This window comes from Cervus canadensis, chromosome 1, assembly GCF_019320065.1.
Source record: "Cervus canadensis isolate Bull #8, Minnesota chromosome 1, ASM1932006v1, whole genome shotgun sequence".
Classification (NCBI taxonomy): domain Eukaryota; kingdom Metazoa; phylum Chordata; class Mammalia; order Artiodactyla; family Cervidae; genus Cervus; species Cervus canadensis.
Genome location: NC_057386.1, coordinates 49362368 through 49380159, shown reverse-complemented (window position 1 = coordinate 49380159; position 17792 = coordinate 49362368). Strand labels below are relative to the sequence as shown.

Genomic DNA, 17792 nt, shown 5'->3' with positions numbered 1-17792 from the left:
CTCAAAAATGTAAACATAGAATTACTCTGTGGCCCTCCTCTAATGTAAATACCCCAAAGAACTGAAAACCAGGACTCAGATATAACTATAGAAACTTGTAGTTGACTGTTAAGCAACATTATTCATATTATCAGAAAGGTAAGCCATGAAATTAAAAGATGCTTACTCCTTGGAAGGAAAGTTATGAATGACCTAGACAGCATATTAAAAAGCAGCGACATTACTTTGTCAACAAAGCTCCGTCTAGTCAAGGCTATGGTTTTTCCAATAGTCATGTATGGATGTGAGAGTTGGACTGTAAAGAAAGCTGAGCGCCGAAGAATTGATGCTTTTGACTGTGGTGTTGGAGAAGACTCTTGAGAGTCCCTTAGACTGCAAGGAGATCCAACCAATCCATCCTAAAGGAGATCAGTCCTGAGTGTTCATTGGAAGGACTGATGCTGAAGCTGAAACTCCAGTACTTTGGCCACCTGATGTGAAGAACAGACTGATTTGAAAAGACCCTGATCTTGGGAAAGATTGAAGGCGGGAGAGAAGGGGACGACAGAATGAGATGGTTGGATGGCATCACCGACTCAATGGACGTGAGTTTGAGTAAACTCTGGGAGTTTGTGATGGACAGGGAGGCCTGGCGTGCTGCGGTTCATGGGGTCTCAAAGAGTAGGACACAATTGAGCAGCTGAACTGAACCCTCAATAGATGAATGGATAAACAAAGTGTGGTATATACACAGAATATTACTCAGCCATGAAAAGGAATGAGGTTCTTATACATGCTACAATATAGATGAACCTTGAAAACATGAAAACATGGTAAATAAAATAATCTAGACATAGAAAGATATTGTATGATTCCACTTAAATCAACTGTCAAGAGAATTCAGATTTGTTATAAAGACACAAAAATAGATTTGGGGGGACTTCACTTGTGGTCCAGTGGTTAAGAATCTGCCTGCCAATGCAAGGGATGTGGGTTTGAGCCCTGGTCTAGGAAGATCCCACATGCCATGGAGCAACCTAAGCCAACGTGCTGCAACAACTGAGCATACATGCTAAAACTGCTGCAGCCCACAGGCCTAGAATCCGTGCTCTTAAATTAGAGAAACCACCTCAGTGAGAAGCACATGTGCTGCAACAGAGAGTAACCTCTGCTTGCCACAACTAGAAAAGGCCCATCAGAGCAATGAAGACCCATTGCAGCCAAAAATTAAATAAATATTAATAATTAGTTAATTTAAAAATAAGCTCCATGACGGGGTAGTTTTTTTTTGTTTTTGTTTTTTTTTTTAAGTAGATTTGAGGTTACCAGCATTGTGGGGAATGAGAAGTTAATGCTTAATGAATAACAGTTTCCATTTGGATGAAGAAAACTACTGGAAATATTTTTTATATTTTATCCTTTCATAAAATTGATCTCATTTGTGTTCACATCCATATTTTTAATTTCATTATAAATATAGTAAATCAGTAAAATCCTTGAAATATGTATGTATGAAATATGTACTTCCAGTTATAAAAATCAGTGGCAACCTCACTTTCAGTCTGTTCATATATAAGTCTTTGGAGCACATTAAAATGAATTGTTTGGTGTTGCTGATCAGTGGCTTACCGTTTTCAGTTTGTATCTTTCTGATATTTCACAATTTGTTGGTATCACTAGTGTTCAGTTCAGTTCAGTCGCTCATTTGTGTCTGACTCTTTACAGCCCCATGGACTGCAGCACGCCAGGCCTCCCTGTTAATGCCCAACTCCTGGAGTTTACTCAAACTCACGTCCATTGAGTCGGTGATGCCATCCAGCCATCTCATCCTCTGTCATCCCATTCTCCTCCCACCTTCAATCTTTCCCAGCATCGGGGTCTTTTTTACTGAGTCAGTTCTTCGCATCAGGTGGCCAAAGTATTAGAGTTTCAGCTTCAGCATCAGTCCTTCCAATGAATATTCAGGACTGATTTCCTTTAGGATGGACTGGTTGGATCTCCTTGCAGTCCAAAGGACTCTCAAGAGTCTTCTCCAACACCGCAGTTCAGAAGCATCAATTCTTTGGCACTCAACTTTCTTTCTAGTCCAACTATCATATCCATACATGACTGCTGGAAAAACCACAGCCTTGACTGGACGAACCTTTGTTGGCAAAGTGATGTCTCTGCTTTTTAATATGCTGTCTAGGTTGGTCATAGCTTTTCTTCCAAGGAACAAGCGTCTTTTAATTTCATGGCTGCAGTCATCATCTGCAGTGACGTTGGGGCCCCCCAAAAATAAAGTCTGTCATGGTTTCCATTGTTTCCCCATCTATTTGCTATGAAGTGATAGGACCAGATGCCATGATCTTCATTTTCTGAGTATTGAGTTTAAAGCAAACTTTTTCACTTTCCTCTTTCACTTTCATCAAGAGGCTCTTTAGTTCTTCTTCGCTTTCTGCCATAAGTGTGGTGTCATCTGCATATCTGAGGTTATTGATATTTCTCCCAGCAATCTTGATTCCAGCTTGCGCTTCATACAGCCGAGCATTTCTCATGATGTACTCTGCATATAAGTTAAATAAGCAGAGTGACAATATAAAGCCTTGACGTACACCTTTCCCGATTTGGAACCCGTCTGTTGTTGCATGTCCAGTTCTAACTGTTGCTTCTTGACATGCATACAGATTTCTCAGGAGGCAGGTCAAGTGGTCTGGTATTCCTGTCTCTTTAAGAATTTTCCACAGTTTGTTGTGATCCACACAGTCAAAGGCTTTGGCATAGTCAATAAAGCAGAAGTAGATGTTTTTCTGGAACTCTCTTGCTTTTCCAATAATTCAACGGATGTTGGCAATTTGATCTCTGGTTCTTCTCCCTTTTCTAAATCTAGGTTTAACATTTGGAAGTTCACGGTTCACATATTGCTGAAGCCTGGCTTGGAGAATTTTGAGCATTACTTTATTAGCGTGTGAGATGAGCACAATTGTGCGGTAGTTTGAGCATTCTTTGGCATTGCCTTTCTTAGGGATTGGAATGAAAACTGACTTTTTCCAGTCCTGTGGCCATTGCTGAGTTTTCCAAATTTGCTGGCATATTGAGTGCAGCACTTTCACAGCATCAACTTTTCCGATTTGAAATAGCTCAACTGGAATTCCATCACCGCCACTAGCTTTGTTCATAGTGATGCTTCCTAAGACCCACTTGACTTCGCATTCCAGGATGTCTGGCTCTAGGTCAGTGATCACCCCATCGTGATTATCTGGGTTGTGAAGATCTTGTTTGCGTAGTTCTTCTGTGTATTTTTGCCCCCTCTTAATATCTTCTGTTTCTGTTTGGTCCATACCATTTCTGTCCTTTATTGTGCCCATCTTTGCATGAAATGTTCCCTTGGTATCTCTAATTTTCTTGAAGAGATCTCTAGTCTTTACCATTCTATTGTTTTCCTCTGTTTTTTTGCAATGATCACAGAGGAAGGCTTTCTTATCTCTCCTTGCTATTCTTGGAACTCTACATTCAAATGGTTATATCTTTCCTTTTCTCCTTTGCTTTTCGCTTCTCTCCTTTTCACAGCTATTTGTAAGGCCTCCTCAGACAACAGTTTCTCCTTTTTGCATTTCTTTTTCTTGAGGATGGTCTTGATCACTGCCTCCTGTGCAGTGTCACGAACTTCTGTCCATAGTTCTTCAAGTACTTGGTCTATCAGATCTAATCCCTTGAATCTATTTGTCACTTCCCCTATATAATTGTAAGGGATTTGATTTAGGTCATACCTGAATGGTCTAGTGGTTTTCCCCACTTTCTTCAATTTAAGTCTGAATTTGGCAATAAGGTGTTCATAATTTAAGCCACAATCAACTCCAGTCTTATTTTTGCTGACTGTATAGAGCTTCTCCATCTTTGCCTGCAAAAAATATAATCTGTCAAACTGATTTCAGTATTGACCATCTGGTGATGTCTATGTGTAGAGTCTTCTCTTGTGTTGGAAGAGGGTGTTTGCTATGACCAGTGTATTCTTTCGGCAAAATTCTATTAGCCTTTGCCCTGCTTCATTCTGTACTCCAAGGCCAATTTGCCTGTTACTGTAGGTATTTCTTGACTTTCTACTTTTGCATTCCAGCCCCCTATAATGAAAAGGACATCTTTTGGGGATGTTAGTTCTAGAAGGTCTTATAGGTCTTCATAGAACCATTCAATTTCAGCTTCTTCAGCATTACTGGTCAGGGCATAGACTTGGATTACTGTGATATTGAATGGTTTGCCTTGGAAGCGAACAGAGATCATTCTGTCGTCTTTGAGATTGCATCCAAGTACTGCATTTCAAACTCTTGTTGACTATGATGGCTGTTCCATTTATTCTAAGGGATTCTTGCCCACGGTAGTAGATTTAATGGTCATCTGAGTTAAATTCACCCATTCTCTGTAATGCTCCATACGTTTTCTTTTCATTTATTATTTCAAATTCCATTAATAGTTATTAAGCTTCCAAGTGTTGGAAATTCACAGTGAATGAAACTTATGGAGCTTTATATTCTGCTGCTGCTGCTAAGTCGCTTCAGTCGTGTCCGACTCTGTGCGACCCCGCAGACGGCAGCCCACCAGGCTCCCCCATCCCTGGGATTCTCCAGGCAAGAACACTGGAGTGGGTTGCCGTTTCCTTCTCCAATGTGTGAAAGTGAAAAGTGAAAGTGAAGTCACTCAGTCGTGTCTGACTGCTAGTGACCCCATGGACTGCAGCCTACCAGGCTCCTCCGTCCATGGGATTTTCCAGGCAAGAGTACTGGAGTGTGTTGCCATTGCCTTCTCCTTTATATTCTAATAAGGGAAATAGTTATGGGAAAATGCATATATATGTATTGTGGGAAAATTATATAAGTATTTAAACTAATTGTGATAAATGCTATGAAGGAGAAATCTTTTGCATAGTACAAAGATTTTTCCTCGTCTGTGATTCAGGGGACATCTCCATGGAGAGCAATGTTTCAGGGAATATCTAAAGATATGCTCTGTCTCTCAGTCCTACCAGTGGCCTGCTACCTGATTTTACTCCTTAAAGATAACAAGGTATAAAGTGAGGAGGTGTAAATTCATTTATTTGTTAATTCATGGTTTTGTTTTTGGAGTTTTTTTTCCTATTGTAGTAAAATATACGTAACAGGTTACGTACACAATTTACTGGCATTAAGTACACTCACAGTGTTGTTTAACCATCACCAATATCTACTTCCAGAACTTTTTTGTCATCCCCAAACAGGAACTCTGCACCCATTAAACAATAACTCCTCATTCCCAACTCTCCCCAGCCCCTGGTAATTTTGAACTTTCTGCCTCTATGAAATTGCCAATTCTTTCTTGTTACCCCATGTAAATGGAATCACATAGAATCACACATGTAAGCCATGTCTGGCTTACATCAGTTAGCATAATGTTTTCAAGTTTCATCTATGTTGGAGCGTGTATCAGAACTTCATTCCATCCTGAAGTCATTTTAAAACTGACCTTAAGGGAAACTGGAAGCACATTTTCTCTCTCTTTTTGTTTGTAAAACAGTCTGATAATTTTACTAGAATTGGTATAATTTTTTTAAACATTGCTGTAAAAACCTTAAATTTCTCAGTGGTTCCAAGTTACCCTCCAAACTTGGCTTTTAACCTCTATTTCATGTTTGTAGTAGATAGAATATTTAACAGAAAAATGACTTTGTTTTTTAAAGATTATTAACATACCGATAATACCAAGCTACCATTACTTCTGAGTCATCAGCATATATAAAATTTTCTACTCCCAGATTTTTAGCATTAAACTTATAATTCCTAACACAGAAAAGCAAGATGCTCGTAATTTACTTGTGATTCCACTTGACAAAACTTTTTGAAAGTACAAAAATTCAGAATTTTTCTCCTCCTAAAAATCTTTTTGTAAAGTTGATACTCCATGAAGTTATTGTGTTTCTCTATTGGTTTTGCATATGTTGTGCATATTAAACTCTTCTTCAATTCAAGAAACAGGAACTTCAAGATAATAAATTGATATACAGTCAAAAATTTTTAGAAGATTTTCTGAATTATTGCTTGACTAAATACCACTTGTCTTTCTTTTGCAATAGGAAGCCGGTCATTTCTTCCCCTTAATTAAACTTAGGCTGACAGTTTATAGTGTTCCACAGTTTAGTTTTGTTTTTTCATGTTGATTTTGCAAGAATTATAAAATTGTTTGTAAGAATCATGAAATTATGGAACTTTGGTATCCAACTTCTGTGTTTAGAATATAATGTGTCTTGAGAGGACCTGTCTGGAAGACTATGTTTCCTTTTTACTTATATGCATAAAAAGTAGAATACTAACTTTTGATCACCATCTCCTTGCTAATATGGGAAAACATGAACAGAATTAAAATATAACAATGAAAATGATTAACTAAATATAAAATAGTTTGTAGGTCTTAATTTCATTTCAGTTCATTATTACTTACTTTTAATTTTAAGAAAATTTGCAGTGAGTTTGAATCATATGATTGTTTTCAGAACTATTGAACATTTGAGAAGAAGAGAAGTTCATGTTTTGAATAAAATGTTGCAATTAACTTTTCTTCTTACTTTTTGTCTTAAAAAATTTAAGTATAGGAAGTTATATAATTAATTCAATATACTATCACCTAGCTTTCACTAGTGGCTACCCAGCTTTCCCAGCTTTCATTTGTGGCTAATACTGTTTTATCTAGACACTTCCTCACTCAACTCACAATTATCTTGAAGCATATCCCAGGTAATATAGCATATTTTATCTGTAAATATCAACCTTAGGACTTCAAAAACATTGTCACACCTAAGAGAGTTTAGAAATAGCCTCTTTAAATCTGTTATCCAATTAGAGTTCAAATTTTTTTGATTGTTTCTTTTTCTTTTCAATATCTTTGTATTGGTTGATGAAACTGGATTGTTTGTCAAATATAGTTTTCCATGGTCTGAATTATACTGTTTGTATTCCAGTTAGTGTTATTTAAATATATTTATCTGCTTTCTGTGAATTGATAGCTGGGTTGAGAGACATGGGGGAAAATTATTTTTTTGCAGGAATATACTTTATCGTCTAATGTATTCTGTCACATAGTGCAATAATGTCTGGCTGTCTATCTGTTTATATTAACACCATTATTATATAAGTCCATTATTTTCCTGGGGTTTATAAAATGGGGGGCTTTCCAGTTGCATCATTTTTTCTTTGGTTAATGACTGGAATACTTTTGTAAAGAGAAACTTCTCCTTATCATCAATTTGGTTACCCTGAGTTATATTCCATACAGATAAGACAGGATAAATAATTGACTGTTTCTCTTCCGATTTTTAAAATAATTAGTTCCCTAACATCCTCCAGAGGAGGCGAAATTAACTTTTCTTGTTTCAAAGAATATAATTTATGCTTTCTTCCAGTACCCTTCTCTGTGTATGTCTCTCCCCTTTCTCTGTTCTTTAACTAGATATTTAACTAGTCTTATTCTTTTGGCACTTAATTATATTCTTTTGCTAACTCTTGGCTCGCATGTAGATAATGCAGTTAAACTTGGAAATCGTTGATTTTACACACTGGAGTATAACACTGTGATCACGGGATGCTTGAATTTGGTACAGTTCCTTGAGGATTCTTATCAACGCATTAGCAGGCAGAGCCATAGGACAGAGCAAACAAAAAGTCCTGAAGTTGCTTCTGAAAACTACTGAAGCATTTTCATTCACTATGATCCAGGGCAGAGAAGGGTGGCTCAAAGTTAAGAATTTTCCTGGGTACTCTGGGTCTCTTGCATTATCTATCCTGTATTTAAGCCATTTAAGTTCAAACCAAGTTCCTGATTCTTTTACCTTTGTTTTCATCCTTATATCCTAAGACGATTGGAAGAAAAAAAAATTCTCTTCAAAAACAAGAATCCACAAAGTGACTGAAATATGACTCACTCAATGTCCTGAGGAAATCAACATTTTTCCTGTGGTGAAAATTTATCCATCCTAATGTTGAGATTTCAGGGGGCTTCCTGACCACAGTTTGTTAACTTTGCACAAAAAAAAGTTGTATTCGGATTAAAGCAACATCCTAAATACAAGAAGATTTCCTAGAAAATATACATCTAAGAGCTATACTATCAAGTGCTCATTAGCAAATCATTTGAAAAGGGGAGGAAGACTGACAAAATTAACAGCGTATGAACATATATTTTTGTATAAATTTTTAAAAATGAGGGGTTATAACAATTTCAGATAAAACTAGTGATTGCCAGTGAGGAGAGGGAAGAGGGGAAGAAGGGAACAAGATAGCCATAGTGGGTTAAGAGGTACAAACTACTGTGTATAAAATAAATAAGCTACAAGAAAAATAGGCCAATACTTTATAATAACTTTAAATAGAATGTAATCTATGAAAATTTTGAACCACTGTGTTTTACACTTGAAACTAAATTTATAAATCAGCTATACTTCAATTAAAAAAACATTTCAAAAGTCTAGAAAACTGTGAGCTATTTCTAAAATTAAAATGAAGAGACATATAAAAATAAGAACACAGGATATAAATAGAGATGCTAGAGAACTAACTAATATTAATTTAGTGTCTGCAGTGTACCCAGGATTGCCTGAGAATTTTAGGTATGCTATCTATCTGGTCAGGCGTTGCATAGATCCGTATTAAGGTCAGGCAGGATTCAAACTCATGTCCTCCTGATCATGTAGCATGTCTTTTCCTTCCTAATATGTACATCTTAACATGCTTTTGGTGATATTGAAAATTAAAGGTTTAATCTGCTTTGCGTCACTGTGTTGAGAAAATCTCATGTAAGTGTTCTGTTCTTTTTACATAGGGTATCGGTACAGCAATTGGAGAGCTACCTCCATATTTCATGGCCAGGGCAGCTCGCCTCTCAGGTGCTGAACCAGATGATGAAGAGTATCAGGAATTTGAAGAAATGCTGGAACATGCAGAGACTGCACAAGTAAGATCAATGGGGAAAAAATAGCTAATTATCCCTTAAACAGATTATGATTAAGGTAAAAATTTTAATAGTTTTTCTGAGGAACAAAACTGCCAGTGTAAAAAAAGAAATCATACATGGTTTAGGGTAAAATATTTAGAAAAGCTGAATCATAAAAAATAATTGTAGAGGCTTCCCTGGTGGTCCGGTGATTAAGACTCTGCCTTAAAATGCAAGGGACGTGGGTTCAATCCCTGGTAGGGGAGCTAAGATATCACATGCTGAGGAGAGCAACTAAGCCTGTGCACTACAACTAGAAATAGCCCTGTGCTGCAATGAAGACCCACCACAGCCAAAAAAAAAGATTATAATCATGATCTTAGAATAGGGAAAGAGTCAACAAGACAACTCAGACTAAATCAAGATAAATTCATGTAGCCAGTGAGATTAAAGAACTGAAACATTATTTGTCCATTATGTGTTTATAAGTCTTACTGAGCAGACCACTGAATAAATAAGGGGGATAAATAGGTGGACCACTTATGAGCCCAGAATAGTAGAACTGCCTAATTAATTTTTTGAAAAATAATAGTTTACCATGTTTAGAGGAAACATAATTCCCCAATGAAAAAGGGAGAATTAAGATAAACTTACCCACTGTTGTGGGGAAAAAAGGCCGAGGCCTTTGACACCTGAGCAAAAACTGTCCATCAACCTGTATCTTCGTGTTTCTAGGTTGGTGCGGATGTAATCATGATTTTGGACCATGAATTTTGAATCATTATAACTAGGCTCAGACACATCATTATTATTCAAAATAGGAACCATTACAATCAATACATTTTTGCCAATGAGAAACAAGTTTGTTTATTCCTGTAGCTTTAAAATCCATGCTTCGGGATTCAGCGAACTCTTGGAAAGCATTTTCTGCCTCCTGCCGGTCATGAAAGCATTTCCCTGCAGATGTTGTTGAAATGCTTGAAGAAGCGGTAGTCAGTTGCTGAGAGGTCAGGTGAAAATGGCTGATGAGGCAAAACTTCATGAGGCAGCTTTGTAGAAAGCTGCAGATCTAGAAATGGTTTGTTGTTGTTGTTCAGTCACTAAATCGTGTCCAGCTCTTTGTGGTGTCATGAATTGCAGCATGCCAGGCTCCCCTGTCCTTCACTGTCTCCCTGAGTTTGCTCAGATTTGTATCTGTTGAGTCAGTGGTGCCACCCAACCATCTCATTCTCTGTCACCCCCTTCTCCAGTTATGGATATGTTTGGTGGTGAAAGTAAAGTCCAGTGATTTAAACAACAGTATTGCATAGGAAGCTGGAATGTTAGGTCCATGAATCAAGGTAAATTGGACATGGTCAAGCAGGAGATGATGAGTGAACATTGACATTTTAGGGATCAGTGAACTAAAATGGACGGAAATGGGCAGATTTAATTCAGATGACCATTTTATCTGCTGCTGTGGGCATGAATCCCTTAGAAGAAATGGAGCCCTCATAGTCAACAAGAGTCCAAAATGGAGTAGTTGGATGCAGTCTCAAAAACGACAGAATGATTCCGTTTGTTTCCAAGGCAAACCATTCAACATCACAGTAATCCAAGTCTATGCCCCAACCGCTAATGAGGAAGAAGCTGAATAGTTCTATGAAGACCTACAAGACCTTCTAGAACTAACACCAAAAAAAGATGTCCTTTTCATCATAGGGGACTGGAATGCAAAAGTAGAAAGTCAAGAGATCCTTGAGTAACAGGCAAGTTTGACCTTGGAGTACAAATTGAAGCAGGACAAAGGCTAACAGAAGTTTTCCGAGAGAACACACTGGTCGTAGAAGTCGTTAACTTCCCTAATTTTACATGCTTAGAAGTAAAGCTGGAACCAGAACTCAGAATGGCAGCATCGCTAGTAAATTCCATTTACTGAAATGATGTCCATAGATGGTTGAGTATCCCCATTTGTGGTAACTGATACCTCTGTCCTTTGTGACACTAATTAGATGTCATTTAACATACCAAAACCTTTTTATCTATATAAAATCAGCAAGTTGAAGTCAAATCATTTTTTTCACTTCTATAGTTTCTTCAGTCTCTTCTTTCTACCAGTTTTGTGAAACACTTCTCAGCATCACTTTCCACTTGGTAACACAAATTAATTTATCAACTCTGTTTTTTTCTTGGGGTCATCTCTCTGGATTCCTGCATGCTCCTACTCCAGTCTGTATTTGGTGGGGTTTTTTTAAATTTCAAAAACCCTCTGCACTACTGTTCTTCTCCTGATTTGGATCCCTTATCTTCCCCTTTTTTGATTTTGTTGTTTAGTTGCTAAGTCTTGTCCAACTCTTTTGGGACCTCATGGTCTGTACCAGCTCCTCTGTCCGTGGGATTTCCCAGGCAAAAATACTGGAGTGGGTTACCATTTCCTTCTCCAGGGGACCTTCCTGACCCAGGGATCAAACCTGGGTCTCCTGCATTGAGGAGAATTCTTTACCGCCGAATCTACCAGGGAAGCCCAATGCCATGCTGAGCCCTCTCTAGTTAGTCTTTTTGGTCGTTTTGGTTTTTTCTCTAGAAGCTTTTAGATTCGTTATCTGAGATAGGGTCTTTTTTTTTTTTTTTTTTTAATCAGAACTCGGGTTTTATTATTCTTTTATTTTTTGGCTGGGCTGGGTGTTCATTGCTGTACCTGGGCTTTTCTGGTTTTGCACAGGCCTCTCGTTGCAGAGCCCAGGCCGTAGGGCATGCAGCCGTCAGTAGTTGCAGCTCAGCGACTCAGTTGCTGTGGTGCATGGGCTTTAGTTGCCCCGAGGCATGTGGAATCTTCCCAGACCAGGGATCAAACCTGTGTCCCCTGCATTGACCTGCATACTCCCAACCACTGGGCCTCTAGGGAAGTCTGAGTTATGGTCTTTTTAAAATTTATTCAGCTAGGCACTCAGGAAACTTGTCAGCCTTGTGTCCTCTAGTTTTGGGAAACTTTCTTGTATTTTTTGTGTGTCAATTTACCATCTTTAGTCTCTACTCTTACTTTCTGGAATTATTTTTTGATATTGGGATCTATAGCCTATCTTTAATTTTTCTTTATAATTTTCCTCCTAATATTTATCTCATTTGACTTTGTATCCAATTTCTTCAACTTTTCTTCTATAATCTAATATTAAAATGTTTTTCCATTGTCATATATTTATTTTCAAAAAGCAATTTGTATTATACTTCCCCCAAAATGGCTTATCTTTTTGAAGATATTTAGTTTCTTCAAGTTTTCAGTACGCTGGGCATTTTTTTTTTCCCTTTGTCTGTTCTGTTTCCTGTTGGAAGCTTTCCCCAAAGCCTGGTGAGCCTTCTTTTTCTATTTATATTATATATAAAAATAAAGTACATAAAGCTGAATGGGAACTTTGTATGTTGAGGCAAGGTACAGGAGTGGCAGGCCACCTGGTTTATTGGAACCTCTGTGTATCAGTTCCTATCCATCTTTCCTTTGGGATAGTTCAGTTTTTCTAGTGATGGGTCTTCTCTATTTTCTTGCCTAGGGATTATAAACCTTGCTGCTGACATTCTAAAGCTAAGCTATGAAGGCAGGTTAGAAGTCTTCATTTACTTAGTAGACTTTCACTTAACCTACTTTGTGGTAAGTCTGACTGTGCCTGCACAAACAGGTCCTGAGTCTAGAAGCTTTGGTTTTCTTTGTTTAGGGACTACAGTTGATGTGTTCTTTAGGACTAGGGCAGGAAGGTGTCTCACAGTGCTAAGTACTGTTTATACAGTCTCCTTGTTTTCAGCCCTGTCCTCGTTTCTTCTGCAGTTCTGATGCTGATCCATTGTGGAGTTCTGTAGTATTGATACAAATCACTTTGCTTCTTTTCCCTGTCTTTCACTGCAAGCTCTCAGATACAATATTTTCTTCCCATCTGCCCCTGTCTTAATTAATTAATGCTAGTTTCATCAAAGACAGAGTTCAGTGTTTCTGTTTGGAGTTATTATTGAGATAAAAGGTGCTCCAGTTATCTATTGCTGAGTATACAAACCACCCCAGTATTTAGTGATTTGAAACAAGAATAGCTTATATTGCTTACAGCTGTGCAATTTGACTGTAAGCTGTGCTTACAGTCAAGCAATAGCTTGACTATCAGTTAAAGTATCTGCTTCCAAGATGGTTTACTTATATAACTGGTAAGTTGATTCTGGCTGTTGGTTTGGAGTTCAGTTGGACATTTGGTTTAGGACCTCAAGTTATTCTCCATGGGGCTTCTTGGATTTCCTCACGTCATGGCACCTGAGTTCTGGCGAGTGTTGTGAAAGATGCAGATTTTCTTGTGACATAACCTTGGGAATCCTAGTCACTTTGCCACATTGTGTTGGTGCAAAGTAGGTCACTAAAGCCAGTGCAGATTCAGAAAGGGAAATTAGACCCACCTCTCAATTCGAGGAGTAAGCAAAGAATTTGCAGTTGTCTTTAACCTCCCACCGGGGCAAAGGTCTTATTTGGTCGTCTTGACATAGAAAGCTTACTGGACAAACTAGAATTTCTCTAGGAGGGAGAATGAGGTGATAATTGATCTTGACGTCATATAATATGAGCAATTGTAGAAAAGGAATTTAGACATGTTTCCTAGAAAGAGGGAAGTGATGAGCCTGTCGGATAACAAAAAGTTGTCTCTCCTGTGGCAGGAGGATATACTCATGTGAGAAACTGTAAAGCTTCATCTTACAATTAGCCAGTGAAAGCTTATTGAGGCCCACATTGGCTCAATTTTTTTTTTCACATTGGCTCAATTTTAAAAATTCTTGTGAGTTTTAATTGTGTACAAATGGTATTGCTATTTCCAAAAAGAATGAGTTCCTTGTCTCACTCTATGTGATACCTTTATGGATCACTGCATAGCAACTCCCTGCATTGAGTAGAACATAAGCTGGATAAGTCATTTCATTCTTCACATTTTTTTGATACTTGGGTTGTAAATAATGCATTCTGTAAATTTGTTACCATCTAAGAGCTCAACTTCCAAAAACTCACATCTTCTAGAATTTGATGAAGTAAATCATGCTTCATCTTATTCATATAATTTGAGCTGTTAAAGACTTTTGCATCTTGAAGACTCTACATCTTTATCTACCATTAGCATCGTAATCTTTTTCCTACATCTCTTATGACCATAATTATTTTTGATTACTTTAGAATAGATCTTCTCTAATTCTACTTTGTTTTGAGTTGTACACAACAGTTCTGATGGGCATGAGGTTTAACTGTTTTTGTCCTATAAAGCCAATAATTAGCATCACTATTTTAGGGTATACTATGTATTTCTTATTCCCTAATTTCATACTTGCTTGTATTAAAAACTCAAGTAAACAAAATATATACTTCTGTTTCATGTTCTTTAGTGAGAAATTTGAGCAAGCTCCCAGAGATAATGGAAGACAGAGGAGCCTGGCGTCGTGCAGTCCATGGGGTCACAAAGAGTCAGACAAAACTTAGCGACTGTACAGCATCAGAAATTATATACTCTTTATGAACATTTTATTTAAAATTTATATCCCGAATTATAGTTAACGTCTAGTTAACTATAGTTAACATCCCATACATAGTTAACATATGTAAGCTAGAAATAATAAGTAAAATAGTGTGATAAAAGTAACTCATCCCTAACAATTTTGTCATCTTCCCTATCAATTTTCTTTCCATTAATTTCATAAGAATCTATCTATAAGACACTTGAATGAAGTGCCTCAAGACAGCCATGATGCAGAAAATATTTTGCCCGATTTGAATAGGAAACACTCAGGAATCTCAGAGCCAATACTCAAACCAATTTTCTGACTTTGAGATTAGCGCTTTGTTTACTGTAAGCCAACATAGCAACATTTTCATCCAGGTTAATGCAACAAAAAATGAAGAATTTATTAAAATTTTTTTTCTTCCTGCTACATTTGATTTTTCTTTTATTTCCTTTAATTGCCTTTTTTACCGGTATCCATCCGTTTTGTGACTTTTAGTATAGGTTTCAGTGTATAGGTGTATCTATCCCTACATACTTCTTGCCAGGTTTAGATAAGGGGTTTTATGAGGTTTTTAACTTTTTTTTAAATGCTTATTTGTTTATTTATTTGTGTCTGTGCTGGGTCTGCATTGCTGCACAGGTTTTTCTCTTGTTGTGTAAAGTGGGGTCTACTCTCCAGTTGTGGCAAGAAGCTTCTCATGCCCGTGGCCTCTCTCGTTGCTGAGCACAGGCTCTAGGGTGCAAGGGCTTTTGTAGTTGCAGCTCCTGGGCTCTTGAACACAGGCTCAGTACTTGGGGGTGCATGGGCTCAGCTGCCCCGCGACATGTGGGATCTTCCCAGATCAGGGATCAAACCCGGGTCTCCTACATTGGTAGGTGAATTCTTTACCACTGAGCCAGGAGGGAATCCCAACTTTTATTTATTTTGTGGGTGAAGGAATAGTTGGGGTGGGGGTTGTTGCCAGTTTTCCACATTTTAAATTGGCTGAGAGTAGTAATGTTTTAATTCATGAGTCACAGAAGAGTTTTGTAAAATAAGTTTGTCAGATATAAGGTTTTTGTTTTTGTTTGTTCACACTTAACACTGTGGAATATTACTGTATCCAAGTAAGATACTTCAGTTGTTTTGATACACTTTTGGAATACATCCTTGTGTTTGTTTTTTATTTTCAATATGCAAATAAATTTACGACAGTTTTGTCACTTTATTTCTTAATCAGTGATGTTGCAAACATTTTTTATGTTTTTAGTAACAAAGTTGTCTTAAGCTCATTACTTCTGTTATTATTTCCAGGTTTGCATATTTTCATATTGTGTCAAGGCTTATAGATTGACACATTCCAGAAGTATTAAAAATAAAAAGTGCAAACCCACACACACCTACTCCCCAAAGTAGGATAATAACCACCATACTCTAGACTATTTTCTTTGTATGGATAACTTTTTTTTAATAAAAACTAAAATCATATGATATGTATTAGTCTTAGGTTCTTTTTCAACATATATATCATAATACCTTTAATGCTGATTTTTAAAATTGTGTTCTTATTACAAAGTGATTATATACAACTTATTGTAGAAAATTGATATTTGTATACTTTCAAAGTATCTTTTCATCCTTCCTTCTTTTTCTTGTAAATATTTGTAGGTGAATCATATTCTATCTATTATTTTGACTTGTTTTTAATATAAAAATATTGTGAACATTTTTCAGTGTCATCAACTTATTTTCCACATCTTTGTTTTTTTTTAATAATTTTCTTTTTGACTGCAAAGTATGTTTATTGTATAAAATTTTGAAACTACAGAAAAACAAAAAAAGAAAAAAAACACCTTTGTCTAACTGATTAGTTTACCTTTTTTTTTTTGTATTTAGTGTATTTTTCATTTTCCTATTGATTGACATTTTTAAGGTGATTCTTTTTGTCATATGCTGCCAGTAATTTTTCCATATTGTTTATTGTGTGTTTTACCATATTTTGCTTTTTAGATAAAGAAGTTTACATTTTTATCTTTATTCCATTACCTTAGATGTTTCCTTTTGGAGTTAGGCCTAAAATTACCTTCCTGAACCCTTATGATTATGATATTCCGGTGCATTTCCTTTTAGTCCTTTTATGGTTTTATTCTTTTACTTTTAAATCTTTTATGTATTAAAGTATTTTTACCTATCATATAATACAGGAACCTAAATTTCTCTTTTTCAAGTCATTACCTATTTGTGTATTGTTCTGACACTGTTTTCCCAGTGATTTTAACATGATAGTTTTCTCTTAGGTTTTGTTGTTATAAATTGAATATTATATTTTTGTAGATAGTTGTTAATGGTATATAAAAAGATACTAGATTTTTATTTGGTAATCTATAATCCTAACATCTTTTTAGCTATAGTTCATCGATTGGGATTTGAAAGTTTTTATAGTAATCAGTTTCATAAAGATCCAAAAGTTTATCTGACTTTGGTGCTGGAATTTCTTCATAGATGGTCTTCTGTAAAACCCCCAACTTGACAAGGTCAATAAAATACTAAAAAGTTGGATCAACTGTAGCTAGAGTAGCAAATCAGGTAAAATAGCAAATTAAGTAAAATGAAATGAGGTGGGAAATGTGTTTTTTATTTTTGAAGGTAAAGCCCTTTGGTAGAATTAAGTTTATCAGCAGGAAGTATGAAAAAAAACCTTGGCTGTCATTGCTTTACGTGTGTTCTCCAGCTCTGTTAAAGGATGTATATGCTTTTACTAGGAAATTGTTTCTAGGTAACAATTTTAAAGCTAAGTATTTACTTAAATTCCAGTTTTGACTGATGGTTGGATTTTGTTCTATAGGTATCTGGGGCAGGAAAAAGATTATTAATGCATTTATTTAAATTCTGATTCTTTATGGTACCTACTTTATTTTTGTGACCCAAGAGTGAGATTAGACAGTGTTTTTCCACTAAGCTGACTTCCTTTTGCCCTTGGCTTCCTATCATGTTTTTACTAGATGTCTGTGGGAGGTAGACATGAATGAATGTAGCTTCCTATGACCTTGAACAATTCTAGCATCATTTATGAAAGTTAGGTCTAGAGAGCTGTTTATGTGCCTTGTGAACTATTTCATGCAAGGTTTAATTATTCTCTTTATGATTTTTCTCCTTTGTTCTGTTAATGATATCACCATCCTCATAATCACTTGGAGTCAAAATCTAAGTCTTCTGATGCCACCCTCACCTCCCATGTCCAGTATCGTTCAAAGCCTGTTGATTCTACTTATTGCCACAGTATCTTCAAATCTGTCCTCTCTTTTCCCTTACTGCTGCTGGTTCATGCGTTTATCACCTTTCCCCTGAACATTTCTAGTGACTCTCTAATAGATCTCCTCTTCCAGCTCTGTTTTCCCCAATCTATTTCC

At 36.6% G+C, this 17792-nt stretch overlaps 1 protein-coding gene across 5 annotated transcripts in view; it reads left to right on the top strand.

Annotated features, from left to right (window-relative positions):
* Positions 1–17792, top strand: part of VMP1 (vacuole membrane protein 1) — a 118587-nt gene that overhangs the window by 48424 nt on the left and 52371 nt on the right. For all 5 annotated transcript variants that reach the window (XM_043482582.1, XM_043482558.1, XM_043482566.1 and 2 more), the window contains one exon: positions 8800–8931. In XM_043482582.1, coding sequence (XP_043338517.1) covers positions 8800–8931 — 132 coding nt within the window. The remainder of the gene's footprint in view (positions 1–8799; positions 8932–17792) is intronic.